At 46.7% G+C, this 17,663-nt stretch overlaps 1 protein-coding gene across 1 annotated transcript; it reads right to left on the bottom strand.

The window, feature by feature from the left end:
* Positions 1 to 398: 398 nt before the first annotated feature.
* LOC115859608 (phosphoglycerate kinase 1-like) lies at positions 399 to 3,842 on the bottom strand. The gene is given in 3 exon segments (XM_060287459.1): positions 399 to 1,460; positions 1,463 to 1,915; positions 3,731 to 3,842. Coding segments are annotated over 3 exon segments (1,185 nt in total). The 5' UTR covers positions 3,836 to 3,842; the 3' UTR covers positions 399 to 833.
* Between the last annotated feature and the right edge of the window lie 13,821 nt (positions 3,843 to 17,663).

Below are 17,663 nucleotides of genomic sequence, written 5' to 3'. Positions count from 1 at the left end.
TGATGAAAGAAATTAAGGAAGATGTAAATAAACGGAAAAACATACCGTGTTCACAGCTTCGAAGACTCAACCCAGTAAAGATGTCAATTCTCCCCAAATTGATCTATAGGTTTAACACAATTTCTATCAAAACCCCAGCAAAATTTGTGTAGGTTTTGACACGATCATTATAAATATATGTGGAAAGGCAAAGGAATTAGAATAGCTGAAACAATTTTAGAAAAGAAGAATAAAGAGGAAGGAATCACTGTACCCAATTTTAAGATTTACTATGTAACTACAGTAATCAAGACAATGTGTATTATGGAGGAATACATACCCAGACCAATAAAACAAAATAGATAAGCCAGAGATAAATCCACACTGGTACAGCCAACTGTTTTTTTTTTTCCCAGTGTATATTTTTATTATTTATTTAATAGATCACCAACTTCATCTCCCTCCCTACCAACAACTGGCATTTCATTTTGTTTCCATGCTGAGTGGTGAAACAATGACAAAGCTAATCAGAATAAGCTACTTCATAAAGAGAACTGAGCTAACACAGCTCACTTTCTTTTAACAGGCATAATATAAATATACGCACTCTAGAACGCACAATGGTTTAGTCTCTAAGGAATTCAAATGGGAACTTGAAGAATGTAGGCAAATCCAGGGTGCGGTAAAGGTGAGCTGAGATGCCGTACAACTGTTTAAGGGTTCCTGGCGCTATATCTCTTGGCCACTAGCCAAATCTTGACATGGGGGAAGATATTAGCTAATGCCAAGTGGAGATGCAGGAAGCACTAAGTTGACTTAGGGGCTATGCACAGGAACCAAAAGGCAGGAAAGTACTAAACATTGCTGAGAGCATCCACCACCCCAGGAAGGACTTCACCCTCCAGGAGCTCTAAGCTGGCCCCACCTCCAGTGCTCACATGACTGACTTTATCCTCCGTGTTCCATTTGGCACAGCAAGTAGCAGTGTCTCCCCCACCTATGATGGTGATGCAGCCCCTGGAAGTGGCTTTCACCACCTCATCCATGAGGGCTTTGGTTCCTCGGGCAAAAGCTTCCCATTCAAACACGCCCACAGGTCCATTCCACACGGTCTGCTGAGCCCGAGCAACAGCCTCAGCATACTCTTTGCTGCTCTCAGGACCGCAATCCAAGCCCATCCGGCCAGCAGGTATGCCAGAGGGCACAGTGGCTTGGCCGGTCTTGGCATTCTCATCAGACTTATCAGCAGTGACAAAGTCAACAGGCAAGGTAATCTGCACACCATTCTTCTCAGCTTTGGCTATCAGGTCTTTGATGATCTTGGATCCCTCTTCGTCAAACAGAGAAGTGCCGATCTCCATGTTGTTGAGCACATTAAGGAAGGTAAGGGCCATTCCACCACCAGTAATCATCTCACTGACTTTGTCCAGCATATTATTGGTCAGCTGGATCTTGTCTGCAACTTTAGCTCCACCCCACTTTAGATGGCCAGGAAGGGTCGCTCTGGGCTCTCCAAGGCCTGGGCAAAGCAGTCCAGCTCCTCCTTCATCAAAATACCTCCAGCCTTCTCTGGCAAATTTACTCCCACCATGGAGCTGCGGGCTCGGTGAGCAGTGCCAAAAGCATCGTTGACATAGACATCCTCTAGCTTGGAAAGAGAAGCTTGGAAGGCTTCTATTTGGGCTGGCTCAGCTTTAACCGTGTTCCCAGAAGCATCTTTTCCCTTCCCTTCTTCCTCCACATGAAAGCAAAGGTTCTCCAGCAGGATGACAGACCCAGCAGCTGTGTCCACACAAGCTTTCTCCACTTCTGGGCCCAGGCAGTCCTTCAAGAACAAAACATCCTTGCCCAGCAGAGATTTGAGTTCTACAGCAACTGGTTGCCAGGAGTACTTGTCAGGCATGGGGACACCATCAGGCAGGCCCAGGTCAGCCAACTGATTTTTGAAAAAGAAGCAAAAGATACGCAATGGAGAAAGGATAGTTTTTTTAAAACAGAAAACGCTGGAACAATTCAATATTTATAGGCAAAAAAAAAAAAGAACTTTGAAACAAACCTCACACCTTATACAAAATTAACTGAAAAATGACCATAGATTTAAATGTAAAATTATAAAACTTTTAGAAGAAAACATAGAAAACCTTCAAACCTAGAGAAAAATGAAGAGTTCTTAAACGTGACACTACAAGCACAGTCCATAAAAGAAAAAATTAAGTTGTACTTCATCAAAATTAAAATCTTTTTTTCTGCGAAAGACCCTGTAAAGAGGCTGAAAAGACATGCTATAGACAAGTAGAAAATATTTGCAAACCGCACATGTGGCCAAGGGCTCATGTCTAGAGCACCAAGAACTTTCAAAACTCAACACTAGCCAGGGGTTGGGGGCGGGGGCTGGTGACTATAAAGGTGTGGCGCCAGGGGTATCTTTGTGGTGACAGAACTCTTCTGTATCTTGACTGTGATGGTTGTTATGTGGGTTTACACATGTGAAATGATTTTGTAACTCACATGTAAAACAAAGGAAATCCCAACAAGATCTGTGCCTTTCACTAATGTCAGTTTCCTGGCTGTGGTATTGTCCTGTAGTTATGTAAGTATTACCACTGGGGGAAATTGGGTGACGGTACACACAACCTCTCTGTGCTATTTTTTGCAACGTTCTTCGAGTCTATAATTATTTTCAAATAAAAAGTCTTTAAAAATGGTTGCCTGGATGGTCCTCACTGGTTGATAATCCTCAGGATAACTGTGACTTTCCTCTCCCACTGTAGACAGAAGATCTTCACAGGGACGGACTGAGGCTTCTATCTCTTTGTGACTTCCAATATGCTGACCACAGATGCGTTCAATATGTTTCTAAATGACGGCTGTCCTTGACCGCCTTTGGTTCCCTCCTCCTACTGGGATGTCTGCCCCCATGCCTTTACTTACAACTGCCTGAGGTTTCCATCAGCCACGCCCTGATGAGCCCCACTTGTTCCAGATTCTTCAGATCCCGCCAGTGACAGCGGGCTAGTCCAAATGAATATTCCATTCTGTACTATTCTACACCTTCCAAGGGAGGGAAGTTCTTTGAGGTGGGACCTCCTTCTGTCATGTGCACCCCTATATCTCCATCCCGTAGAATGGTGCCCAGAATAGCAGGGACTCGGAAAATATTTATGGACTGAGGGACTGACTATCCGTTAAACAAATACAAAAATGAAAAGAGCAGAAACAATCTTGCATGCCAAATTAAGGAGCAGGTCTACAGGTCTCTCCCCAGGAAGGAGGCAGCAACCTCCTTTACAGGCATGTGTCTTATTCAAGGCCCCCTAACACACATTCAAGGGCCACCTTGTCTGCAGCAATTGCTCCCTCAGGATTCCTACAAATACTGCAAAGAAGGGGCACTGTGCAGTGCCCTCTGTTGAATTCTGTTCAAAAGCATCTACTGAGCCACACTGCCTGCAACGGGGATTCAGAGGTGAGCAAAGCCTGCTTCCTGCCCTGAAGAAGTTCCTGGTACAGTTGGGTGAGACAGACAGGCAAACAGATCATTCCAATAGGCGAGCCCAGGGTGCTAGGACAGTGAGCAGAGTGGAATCCCAATCTAGCCCAGGGGTGACAGGGAAGGTTCCCCAAGGCATAAGACAGATGGGGATATGGGCAGATAATCACCCCTGAGAGCACAGTCTCTGTCAGGCTCTGGGCTAAACACCTCGGTGAGCCCTCTACTACACCAAAAGGAAAGTTTATTCTTTCTACTCACCTGAATCTGGAGAACAAGTAGCATCAGGCAGCTAAGAGGAAGGGAAAGGGTGCTCCCAGGCCAAGACAGCATCATGAGAAAAGGCAGGGAGGTGTGCTCCACCATCCGGTGGGGCCCGCCAGCACAAATCGCTTGTATCACTGGGGACAACTTGACTGTGATTAAGGAGGGAAAGGAACCAGAAGTAGTTGACAGGAGCCAGACCCTGGAAAGCTTCGTTTGCTGCTCCCACGAATGCCAATGGCCTTCAGACTGGGCTCTGTGGAAGCCTGGCAATCACGGGGCTAGGCCACGGTTGCTGCAAATGTTTGGTTCAAATTTCATTCAAATGTTTTTAGGAGAATGTTGTAGCAGATGCTGTTGGTGCCCTGCCCATACCTCGTGCTCCTTACCATTTCAGGGCACACCTGCACATTCTAAAGGGCCAGCTCTTGCATTTCTTTGACTGAGAGTTTTCTCTGACCACCAGGGTCCACTGTGCCCGGCCGCATGGCTGGTTGCCCACACCGCACAGCCCTCAAACAATGCAGTTGGTTATAAATTACCAGCTTCATTTCCCCACAGGAGAAATAATACTGGGCCACGTGCCCTATGCTGGCTCCCAGAGTTCCCTGGTGGCATTACGCTCTGTTTGTTCATGGTGGAATTTACTCGATGATCTTCCCTTTATTGGCTGCCTTCCGTCCCCATTCTCATACCCCCAGCCCCTGCAGGAGTCTCCTGGGAGCTCTTCCCAGATACATAGCTTCATTTAAATCCTTGTGTCAAGGTCTGTTTCTAGGGTAGCCCAAATTAAGACACACTCACACACACACACAGAATGTCTCTGGTAGGATTAAAAGAAACTGGTAACAGTGAAGAAAAATACTGGGGAGAACAATACTGGTTGAGGATGAGGTGGAGGGAGATTTATTTGTCACTAAATATTCTTCTTTTACCTTTTGGCTTTTGGACTCTGTCCATGGATTTTTCTTTTTTTAAAAAAAAGCCACCCAAAATATGTACTTTAAATCATTAAATAATCAACTGTAATTTTATATCAACATAGTCACAAGTGCTTTATGTCAAATGCTAACATATCAGAGACCACAAATGCACTAATTCATGTCGCTGGGCAAATGCTCTTTGATACCGTAAGAATTGATCTTTTCTTCTGATTTGGTTCATGATTTTGAATATTTAATAAAGGTGTCACTGATTAGAAAGACTGTAGTTCTTTACGGGTGATTTCTTAAAATCCAGGTCTGTGTATGCCCTCTTGCATCAATTTGTACAGATACATGACCATGGTAAACTGAATAACCAAATGCAGGCTGACAAAACCTAGGTGATCACATTCACTCCCTACTGCATAATGGTTAGCTGTGCAGTCAGGATAATACTGCATGAGCACCTATCTTAAATTTGAGCTACTTCTGATGTGAATTTTGCATTTAACGTAAGCAATGAAAGCAGTTAGATATTGTTCATGATTCAATATTAGACTCAACATTTTCTCCTACTCTGTATTCAAGATCTTGGATTTGTTTAATTAAGAGCATCCTGAGATGGCAAGGCAAGATGTGTAAAAATAAAACATAAAAATGTTGCTAGTTTTATTACTTATATCTTGAGCCAAACTTTCTCAACACTGGGCAACAGAAACAAATACAGGAATAAATTGGATGCTGAGGCTGATCTAAAACTGCAAGTGCACCATAATCAAAAAGTCTACAAATAATAAATGTTGGAGAGGGTGTGGAGAGAAGGGAACCCTCCTACACCGTTGGTGGGAATGTAAAGTGGTGTAGCCACTATGGAGACCAGTGTGGAGGTTCCTTAAAAAACTAGAAATAGAGTTGCCATATGATCCAGTAGTCCTACTCTTGGGCACATATCCAGACAAGATGAAAACTCTAGCTTGAAAAGATACATGCACCTCATTGTGCATTGCAGCACTTTTTATAATAGCCAAGACATGGAAGCAACCTAAATGTCCATTGACAGATGAATGGATAAAGAAGATGTGGTACATGTATACAATGGAATATTACTCAGCCATAAAAAAGAATGAAATAATGCCACTTGCAGCAACATGGATGGACCTGGGGATTATCATACTAAATGAAGTAAGTCAGACAGAGAAAGACAAAGTATATGATATCACTTATAGATGGAATCTAAGAAAATGATACAAATGAACTTATTTACAAAACAGAAATAGACTCACAGACACTGAAAACAAACTTATGGTTATCAAAGGGGAAAAGGGTGGGGGAGGGATACATTAGGAGTTTGGGATTAACAGATACACACTACTATAGATAAAACAAGAACCTACTGTATAGCATAGGGAACTATATTCAATACCTTGCAATAGCCTATAATGGGAAAGAATCTGAAAAAGACTATATCTATATCTATATCTATCTATCTGTCTATCTATCTATCTATATATGAATCACTTTGCTGTACACCTGAAACTAAACTAACATTGTAAATCACCTATACTAAAATAATTAATGAATTAAAAAATAAAAACTGCAAGTGCATCCATGACCATAAATGTCAAATGTTTATGCTTTTGAAAATAGCCTCATTATTCAGAGTGGCTGGCTTTAGAGCAAGCAAATGTTATAAACATTTGCCTGTAAAGTACATGTCTACCAATAAAATAACTTCCCATCTTTCTTCTACTGGTGTTCAATGCAATACTTTACTCGAAAAACAAGTTACATTTCCGGATGTTTGGACCTCTGATGTGGATAACAGCGACCAGTGGAGGCTCCTGGCTGGACCAGGGCTGTGGTCACATGCGTGTGTTTCAGGCAGGCCACCCCAAAGGGAGAGGGGGTTTCAGGGAGTGAGCCTGCAGTCCTCCGCATCCTGGAAAAGCACCTGGGAGGTAGCGGGAAGTCAGGCTGGGGACTGATTTGGCACTGAAAGCTTGACAGAGGGTGGTGATGTCTCTGGTGTGGGTGCGACAGTCCAGGGAAAATACATCGAATAACAAGAGAAATAGTCACGTGTAAGGCCTGAGAAGCAATGCCATGGCGTCATCGACAGACCATGTCTGTCCCCACAGACATAAGCACTGACTTCACAGCCAGACCAAAATCACCTCCAGGAGTAGGATTTTGGATGCAACCTCCTTGAATAAGGAGGCCCTAAAATAAAACTGCATATATAGCAGCTGTGCTATAAATGCTTCTTGGTTGATTTATTCCAAAAGACAAAGGATTATATTACAACAAGAGTCCCATTCAAGGGCTTCCCTGGTGGCGCAGTGGTTGAGAGTCCGCCTGCCGATGCAGGGGACACAGGTTCGTGCCTCGATCCGGGAGGATCCCACGTGCCGCGGAGCAGCTGGGCCCGTGAGCCATGGCCGCTGAGCCTGCGCGTCCAGAGCCTGTGCTCCGCAACGAGAGAGGCCACAACAGTGAGAGGCCCACGTACCACAAAAAAAAAAAAAAAAAAAGAGTCCCATTCAAACAAATTAATCAAAATTTCCATATCATATCCAAACTTGCTTAAATGTCTCTATCTAGACAAAGATAGCAATTCGCACTTTAAAGAAAAATTATTATGTTTTTTTTTTTAATTGGGAAGGGTCTACATACACCAGCTACTTTTAAATGGGATCTTTTCTCATCAATGAATGAAAGAGAGAGAAAGAAGAGAGGGAGGGAGGGAGGGAGGGAGGAAGGAAGGAAGGAAGGGAGGGAGGGAGGGAGGGAGGGAGGAAGGAAGGAAGGGAGGGAGGGAGGGAGGGAGGGAGGAAGGAAGGAAGGAAGGAAGGAAGGAGGGAAGGGAGGGAGGGCGGGCATAGTTCGTATTTAACCAGGCCCCGCAGAAGCCACATCACATAGAGGAACGTAATGACCACTCCCCCAAACATCTTGGTTTCTTTCCCCACTGCTAATAGTTCATAACTGGTCTCTGAATAATTCCTTTCTTCACTCTCCCCGCCTGCTCCACTCCTGTCCCCAGCCCCTTCCTGGTTTCCAAAGCAGAGCCTGGGCCTCCCTGGGTAGCGCTCACCAGCCAGCTTAAGAGAGTCCCCCAGCTCATCTTCCGGGACCCAGCCCCGTGCAGCTACTCCCTGAAGGGTCATAGTGCGGGGCCTGGAGAGGACCCCAGCCTCCTTTCATGTTGCGTGTGTGCTTGCCCTCCTGGTTTCTCTTCCTGGATGGGGACAGAACCACAAAATCAGAGAAATGTCCTCTGCGGAGACGTGATTCCTGTCCTTCCCCTCCTAGGCGGGCTTCCCTGCCACCCTCACTGTCACGGTCATCCCTGCTGGCTGGACTCTGACCCATGTGGCCAGGCTGGGGAAACGGTGGTCCCTCAGGTCCTCTCTCTGTCCCCATTGCTATCTGTGCAAACACTGGTTAAGATGGATGTCACGGGAAGCTTGGACCAGGAGAGAAGTCACAGAAGGGCAATGCTGTAGGGGAGGGAGAGAGGGAGGAGGGTGCTGCCTTGGGGTGAGTGGGGCCCTCCGGAGCCATCCCAAGCACAGGCCCTGGGTCCACAGCTCCACCATCGGGAAGTTAAGGAACCTAAGCTTCAGGGGTCCTCGCTTGCATTTCCAAAACCCTGTGCTTAATTTCATATTTGTAATTTCATATTTTTCCTTAAAGAAGGCATTCCCACATTATGAAGACTTCAAGGACTCCCAAACCAGAGCCAGCCCCTGCCACCAGCTGATTCGGAACCACTTTTCTCCCGCTGCCACCTGCCAGGATTGCTCTCCACACCTGGCCACTGCTAGTTTCCCAAATCACTACTTCCCCCACTCACTGGGTTCTAGGCACTGGTCTCCTGATTGCTTGAACACACCAGGCGGTGGCCAAGGCATCAGGGCCTTCACACTGGCTGTTCCCCCTTCGTGGAATGTTTCCCAGCTCCCGTCCCAGGTGCTCACCTCCTTGGTGTTGACTCAGGTGGTACATTCTCTGTGGACCTCCCCGGGGAACCTGCTGCTCCCTTCCCCCTGCACTCACCCTTACCCTCTTTACCATGCTAATTTTCCACGTCATTTGTCACCTGTTTACACACTTCAGAATCTAGTTATTTACTTTTTCTGTACCCCGTACCCTCCTCACACTAGAATGGAAGTTCCACGAAGGAAGGGAAATTCAGTATTGGTTTTGTTCATTGGTGAGTTCCTAGCACCGAGTACATAGTGCATAGTAGTCACTTGGTTATTATTTGTCTTATAAATGCATTAAGTTGCAGAGCCTGAGGCAAGGACCCTTCCTGCTGTAGTTGGGGGCTGGCTCTGGCCAAATGAGAGAAGGTTGTTTCTCAGAGGTGACTTGGCTTTATGGGCTGGGCCAAGGCCCGGGCCCACAGGCTGAGGTCATGGGCACCAGTACATCCTGAGCCTGCCTGTCTGCTGCAGGAGGCATCGTCTGGCCCTGGACAGTGCTGCCACCTAAGAATGAGTGTTCCCCAGAAACGGTGAGGCTACGATGGGGAGGGGCTGGAGCGTGTGTGTCTCATCGGGGCTGGGAACCGGGGGACTTCCAGGAGTGTGTCCACTCCTACAAGAGTACAGCCAGTTACCAATATAGCAAAGTGCAAAGATGTTTATTCAGAGCTGGCGCTAATTTCCTGCCTTCGAACATCTGGCAGACACCTGCTGGCCTGACTGCGGGGGGTGCAGTGGTGGAGCTCCCAGGAATGAGGGCCTTGTGTCATTTTAACCCCCACCCCGAGGACACATCACTGAGTGGTATTTGATCCTGGCGCCAGGAAAAGGGTGTGTGTCTATGAGGTACAGGGAGTGGGTGACACCAAGATGTCCACAGAGCCCATGATCCCCAGTCAGCAGGTCAGGACACCCTCCCCCTTGTCATGCAGACAATGCGATGACACGATCTGGGCTTTATATAGCAGTTGAGGGTTGCCAAAGCTTTTGTCATAGCCTCTTTCATTTCGTGGTCATCCAAACCTGGAAGAAAGACAGACCAGGAAACACCATCTTGTTTTCCACAGGAAGAACGTGCAGCTGAGTGGTTAAGGGGTGCGGGGGTCACAGAGCCAGCACATGTCAAGACCAGACAGGTTGCACCCTGTCCTGTGTGCTCAGCGACAGGGGCCTCTGACGCTCTGGGTTTAACACTGGTGGCAACTATATCCCAAAACCTCCAAGCCACCTGAGTGCAGAGACTTATCCCTGGGGCTGCATGAGGGGTGAGTCACGCCACAGGCAGAAGAGCGACACTGGCCTCTCAGCACCCAGAGCACACCCGCCAGCTATTCTCTAATCTCTAATGGGCCACAGTGATTACCAAAAAAGAACAAAAACAAAACCACTGCTGCTTTTTAGAAAATGGTCAACAACTGAGAGTCAGTAAAAATTGAAGAGGCAATCATGGGGTGGGAGGGCGTAATTTCATGATCAGGAGGAGCATGGCTGTGATGGCAGGAGCACTGGCAGCTGTTTTCTCTTCTGCACTTGCCAGGGGTCAGACCTGGCGCTACGTGCTTGACACGTATCTCATTTACACCTCCCAACTGCTCCACGACTGGGTAATATTGTTATTACCATTTAACAGATAGGGAAACTGAGGCCTAGAGATGCATTCCGTGCTTAAAGCCTTACAAGTGTTAAGTGGTGGAGCCCAGACTCAAATTTTGAGTCTGTGGCAAAGCCTGTGTTCTCAAAGTCTACATCGTATGCATGGTATGGCCCCTCCGTGCAAAAGTCTTCTAGCAGCTGCATGGGCTCCCACACTTCTGAAGTCACCCACAGATGAGAGCGGTCTCAGACTGCATCCTGTCTCTTCTCTCAATTCATTCATTCTGTCTGTCTCTGTCTCTATGTCTCACTCTGTCTGTCTGTCTCTGTCCTTCTCCTCCCCTCCCCTCTCCCCACTCTTCCCCCTCTTATCTCAGGGCCTTCTTCTCTTACCTTCTCTTTCTTGGGCTGACTGGAAAAAATCAAAATTCTCTCTCCTGATTATGCAGAATAATCCATTCATTCAACAGATGGCTTGGGGTGACTGTTGTGTGCCAGGCCCTGTTCTAGACACTGGGCCCATGGCAGTGAACAAAACTGATGTGAATCCCTGACTTAATGACGTGATCGTGCTTGTGGAGAGATGGACAGAAAACACCTATGTGAGGGCAAGTCAGGCAGGTGCTGCTGAGGGGGAAATAAGGCAAGGGGAGGTGGAAGGTCGGGATGGGGCCATGCTTTGAGATGCAGGGACGAGGGGAGGCCTCCCTGAAGACAGGGCATCTGGGCCAAGGCCAGAGTCCAGTGAGGGGGGAGTCACGTGACTGACAAACATCCCCAGTGACGGGAATGAGCTTGGCATTGTCACCAGATTTAGCAAAAAAAGAAAAGAGAAAGAAAGCAAAGGTTGGACATTCTGTTAGATTTAAATTTCAGATAAGCAAGAAGTAATTTAACTTGGGACATACTTTTATACTAAAAAATCATTTGTTGTTTATCTGAGACTGAAATGTAACTGGGAAACCTGTATTTTATCTGGCAACCCTAGCCTTGGATGTTTAAGGAGCAGCAAGAGACCAGTGTAGCCAGAGTGGAGGCAGCAAGGCGAGGATGGAGGAAGGTGACGGAGGGGGGAACTGGCAGAGGGGAGGGTGGTTGAAATTTCATACCCAGAGAAGCCATCTAGATATGCTTCCAGATTTTCCAGTGCAATTTTCTCCCGGCAGTTCATGAGAAAAACGTGTGCTAAGAGCTGTGAAAGAGGAGATGGGAGAGAACGCGTCGCAGGGGGAATTAATCTAGCCTGGGTCATAAAGACGTTTATGTCTGCAGCACCTGTTCTCCAAAGAAGGTGAAACCCTGGGAAACCCCCAGCATCAACGTGATGTTGGTCTTTTACTCAGCACAGAAGCTGGATCCCGAGCAGACTAACTGAAGGGGACGGCATAGGGTGTGAGCCGGGAGCCCAGAGGTGAAGTCATAGAAGGTCTGGGGCCTCCACCCCTCCCCTCATGATGGGTGGGGAGGTGGAATTGCAGGTCAGCCAGGCCTCCTGGGCCCCTGGTGGCTGTGGGCAGCCAGGAGTCGAGCACTTGCCGTGGGCGGGAGCAGCTGATTTGGGTATCTGAGCTGGGAGGAAACCCTTGGGACTGAGCTGAGCCGTAAGTATTTAGGCTGAAAAACAGAAAACACCCTTTGAGGTTAAAATGTAAATAACCCAAGGGGCCTCATCCTGGCTGACTCCGGGATGTAGAGAGCAGCCAGATAGATCAGAGCAGATATTTCAGGGAAATTCCACTGTAAACCCAAATACCTACTTCACAGATAACCTTGAGAATTAAATGAGGTGATGGATGTAAAGCACTGGGCTTGGTACCTATGACATTAAATATTCGATGTCCCTTCTCCTTTCTAACAAAAGGAGTTACCTCCCTTCCCAAGTCCTGGGACCTGCGTGGACCTTGAGGGCCTCACAAAAATAAGAAACAATGAAACTAATGTTGGATCCCGGGCAGCCTCGAAGCTCAGCACCACATCTGGATCTCTTCCCTTTCCTGTAACAGTCCTCATGTGACCCCATGAGATTAAAGAGCATGGCATACAGCAGCTGCCTGATACATTTTGCTCCGTGAATAGCACGGAGATAAATGGCCTCCTTCTTGATGTTCTCCTGTAGCTGGATTTCTCACATTCAAACCATCAGAAGAGGAAGTAGAGCCGCCGGAGTGGGGCTATCAGAGAATTAAGAGCAAGCTGTCCCCTCCCTCCCCAGTTCAGGGACATTGCTTCATTGCCCTAGTGAAAAGCAGGCCAGGGAAGCCACGGGGGCGGCACCGCAGTTGCCTTATAAGGACATTCACCAAGCCTGCCAGGTGTGTCATCCCGAAGTCCAAGGGGAGGCCGGTGACAGCCCCAGTGAGCCAAGGCTGGGTGAGTGAAGCAGCCTCAGAAAGCCACACGGGTGGCAAGTGAGAGTTTTCTCACTTCCCTCCCCCCTTACATGTTTCCATATGTTTTAAATTATTATCTCATTTACCTTGGCAATTGAGAAAAGGATTTCCAAGTTAAAAAAAAAAAAGGTTCTCATAAGCTATCACTTCAGTAGTGAAGGAAAGTCTCTCTCTACTTTTTTGGGAGGCGTGGGGAACAGGGGTTGGCAATGAAATAAAGAAAATGAAGGTCTGGGGAGAGATCCCCTTGAGAATTAACACACAGCAGCACCTCCAAGACAAGACAATATCCACAGTGATAGAGAACCCCAACCACAAGGGCGGCCACAGGGAGACCCAGGCCCCTCCTGTGGTCTCCCAGCAAAGACCAGCCAGCGATGGGTGGTCTCGGAGAAAAGTGGGGCTTTTGAAATATACTAAGGGGAACGAAGGAGCAGTAGGCCTGACCAGAGGTGGCGTACAGTCGTAGTTAAGAGATTGGATTTTGAAATCATACAGATCTTGACTTTGCCCCTTTAGCTGGGTGAACTTGAGCAAGTTCATTAATCTTTCTAAGTCTTACTTGCCCCTTGTGAAGTATCTGTTCATTTAACAAACATCTACAAAGCATTCCAATGCTTTACATTAACTCCTCGAATTTTCATAAACAGCCTGCGAAGTAGACCCTATTATTATCCCCATTTTACAGATGAGGAAAGTAACCTGCCCAAGGTCACACAGCCAGTCATTGGCAGAACCAGAATTTGACCCCAGATAGTTGGGCTCCTGGGCCTGTGCCCTACAGCCCTAAGCTCTGCTGCTGAGAGTTTATTCAGCACCTGGGGTCGGGGAGCGGGGAGTTCTAGAGGATTCAGTGGACCTGGTAATGTAAGACCTCTCACCACAGTGCCCTGCGCATGGTAGATGCCCAGGGAATGTGACCTATTATTACCCCCCACCCCGTTAATCTCCCCGTTAAGTAGTGGGAGATTACCCAGAGCAGACTCTGAGAGGAAGATTGTAAGGGCAGTGGTTTAGTAAGACCGGCCCTGGAAGAAACTGATAGGAGAGTGAGGGGAGCAGGCCATGGAAAGGGAAGGACCCAAGGTTGTGAGATTTCAGGTGGAGCCTCACAAGGGAGAGACTTGTGAGTTTGTCCCCATCGAGGCAAGGAGCTGGACTTCATGTTCACAAACTCTGTCAGCCCTTGGCTAAGGGGGGCCCTGAGGAAATGGAAACTCCCAGGCACCTCTGGGCTCTGCACCTGTGGGCAAAGCAGTGTAGTTACCAGGTGGCAGTCTTCCAAAGAGAGTGGCTGGTGTGGGACGATTAGAAGAAAAGCAGCCCCCCACTCACCACTGCAGTTGGTCCCTAGGTTGGAACTGATATTCATCATCTCCTTCCTCCACCATTCTTTCTAGATTTCCCCCACTCTCCACCAGCACTTCTACTGGTCTAGGTGGCTTGTTTGCTGAAATGGACAGACTTTTATCCCTGAAGAGTCTGAACCCTTGGTTACCATGCTCTTATCAGTTTGTAGTTGCAATAATTGCCCACCTGCAGCTAAACCTGGGCACCAAGATATGGTCCCGATAAATCCTCTAATTTCCAAACCTATTCCTTCCTGGCCCCATGATGCAGCAGCAAGCCTACCTCCTCATGACGATCAGAGTCATCTGCTCTGCCATGATGGGTGTATGCGTTGTTCTCATTTCTGTAACCATGGTGATTCCATTTCACGGGCCCACTGTGCTGGCACTGGGAAGGCTGAGAGCAGGCCACGTCATTCTGTCCAGCTGATTGTCGAGTCCCTGATTCTGTAGTAGATTCTCTCTGGTGGGCATTCATAGGTGATGTAACAACCCCTACACTTTGGGCCCCCTCTGTATGCTCTTCTCCTATATCACCTCATCTCCAATCTTCCAATATTGCTCCATCCAAACCCCTGACCCACCAGCCGAACCACTTGCCACAGCTCAGGACTCACAGCACAGTCTTAGCTAAAGCCATTTCTCTCTCTTCACAAACTGGAAGACTAAAGCAGTGTCTGCAGCTCTGCCCATGGGGGGAGGATTTTCTCCTGCCCTCCTATTCTTTTCAGAGTCCCCTGAGTGGAGCTGTAATGCAGAACAGTCTCTTTTCAGCTCACACCAACAGACCCAGTCAACCCCTCCATGAGTTAGGCCTGGATTTTCTTTTCTTCCTTTGCCAACTGGTCATAGGAAACCCCTGGCCATCGGCATGAGCTTAGAGAGAGGCATCAATGCAACATAAGCAGGTGATACGTGAGATTGTTCCACTTGGTCAGTTAGTGTTCTCACGCCCTCTGGACCTGCCCAGGCCCACTCCTAGCTGCACCATGATCACTTTAAGATGAACTATGCTGGGCTTCTCCGGCCTTATGACTTGGTGGGAATGACAGCCCTCAGTCCATGATACGTAGCTCTGGACGCACATGTACTTGACGACTTCCGGCAAGATGCTCAGTCTCTTCCCAGGTTCAGTAGCCTGCCAAGAGCTTCCATTCAAAAAGTGCGTAATTTCTTGCAACAGATAGCATGTCCTTGCTCCAGAGCCTAGAGATCTGCACTGCAACCCCCAATGCAACTTGTCAGAGACACCACAATGTGCTCTCATTTATCACAAGATTCCTCCAGCACTATGGGATTTTCCAGTTCACGTGGCCCAAGTGGCAGGACAGCTTATACTACAGCCTGGACCTGCTGCAGAGCCCCCTCTTGCTCTGAGACCCAATCAAAATTGCCAGGGCTTCCCTGGTGGCGCAGTGGTTGAGAGTCCGCCTGCAGATGCAGGAGACACGGGTTCGTGCCCCGGTCTGGGAAGATCCCACATGCCGCGGAGCGGCTGGGCCCGTGAGCCATGGCCGCTGAGCCTACGCGTCCGGAGCCTGTGCTCCGCAACGGGAGAGGCCACAACAGTGAGAGGCCCACGTACCGCAAAAAAAAAAAAAAAAAAAAAAATTGCTAGCAACGTGAGTCCTCTGATAAATGTGATGGAGCAGTTGTCCCAAGTGCAATACACATTGCCTCCAGCATCTGAAGGACTTCCAAAGTGCTGTGCTTCTTTCATGGTTGTATGAGGTGCAGATGCATCCACTGGTCCTTTACCTTGGAGAGAATGTTCTTCAGCATAGTCTAGAACACTGGAGCCTAAAACCTTTACCAATGTGGCTGGCCCCTGGAATCTCTGTAGGGTTTATTTCCAACATTCTAGAACACATGTATCCTCCCAGGGCATCCAGAGATGCCACTTTCAGTTTACCAAGTCCAATCAACATAAAGACATCAACATGGTGGACCAAAGGGCAAAGCACTTACAGTTTCCTAAGAAGGAAAAAGGATGAAGTTCCAGGAGCCATTGTTAGATGAGCATGTCATCAACACCAAGGAAAAGTGTAAACTTGTATTAGTTAACGTTTTGTGATTAGGTAGAAAAGAAATTAGTGACCAATAGGAACCGGCCAGTGTTCTCTAAGACCAAGTCAGGCCAAGAGCATGTGGGGAAGAGCAAAATAAAAACCAGAAATCAGTTCACTTTGTCTTGGTAATGAGTAAATAAAATAAAATGATGATTGAGAGTATAGGTAGAAGAGAGAAAACAAATGGATAAAATGTTTATTATTTGCTGATTTCATATACCCACACAATTCTTAACCACTGATAGTTGGAAATTAAATGTAATTTGTTCCCCTTTACTGGCACAGGAATGGACTGTGCAAATGTTATCTTGTGTTTCTTAGGAGTTAGTGAAAGCTGGGGTCAAAAACGCAGGACAAATTCCACATGATGCAAGGCTCTGCCACCAGGGGCTAATCCAACAAGCCAAGATGCCTCATGATAAAAAATTATCCCATATGGCAACGTGTTCCCCAAATGCCAGCAGAGAGAAATCTCTCATATTGCTCTTTCAATCAAGAAAAACTTTCCCCCTACTGGCATTACCTATGGTTTTTGCTGTTTCAAGAATAATATACCACACTGCTCATTGTAAAATCTTCAAAATATGAAATAGAGTGTGGAAGGCACTAAAAAGTCTAACTTGATCCAGTGATAATTACTGTTAATGGCTTAATAACACTCTTTTACTATTTTCTTGCTGAATGAAAGAATGAGAGGAAGGGTGGATGGGTAGATGGATAAAATGCTTTATAACCTGCCTCTTTCATTTGATATATTGTGCACATTTTTCCTTGTAGAAACACACATCTAGAGATTTGCTTCTCTTCTAACAAGTGCATAATATTCCATTATATGGCTGTACCGTGATTTATTTAACCGTATCACTATGATAAAAGCTTGACTTATTTGCATTTTTAACTATTCTGTTATTAATGTTGCAATTACTATTCTTTCACATAAACTTGGTACCCTTATCTGATTATTCCTAGAGGACAGAATCCTGGGATTGTTGGGTCAAAGATCATGTAAATTCTAAATTTTGAATTATTATTGCTTAATTGCCCTCAGGAAGGGTTCTACAAATTTACACTCCTGCCAACAGTGCAAGTCCCTGTTTTCCCCACCTCCTGCAAAGAGTAGCTCTCATTGCATACATGGAGATTAAGCCTCTGCTATACGTTTCATGGCCATTGGTATTGTTTCTTTTGTAAATTCTTTTGTAAATTGTCTATCATCTTTGGTCAACTTTTCTCTTGGGGAATTTGTCTTTTTATTATTGATTCATAAGTGCAAAATACTCATTAGGAACATAATCCTTTGTAATATGGGGAGATATTTTTAGAAAGCTATTTTGATGAAATAAATATTCCTGGCTAATGGGGAAAGACATAATATTGTGATTTAATGATTGGCCGTTCATATCCCGAGACCCTCCTCTGCCCCATGCATAGAAGGTATGCACTGCACAGGAGGCACATAGAAGATGCAGACAGATGCATCTTCCCCGAACTCGGGTTGCTGACTTTTTAAAGTAAGAGCTAAACCAAGTGATAAATAAATACATAGATGCCACACAGTATGAAATGTCGTAAGAGAGTTACAGGCAAGGTTCACTGAGGGCCTAACAGGCTCTGGTC

Source organism: Globicephala melas, chromosome 1, assembly GCF_963455315.2.
Source record: "Globicephala melas chromosome 1, mGloMel1.2, whole genome shotgun sequence".
In the NCBI taxonomy this organism is placed as follows: Eukaryota; Metazoa; Chordata; class Mammalia; order Artiodactyla; family Delphinidae; genus Globicephala; species Globicephala melas.
The sequence above is the reverse complement of the archived record's forward strand: the minus strand, read 5'-3'. Positions and strand labels throughout refer to the sequence as shown.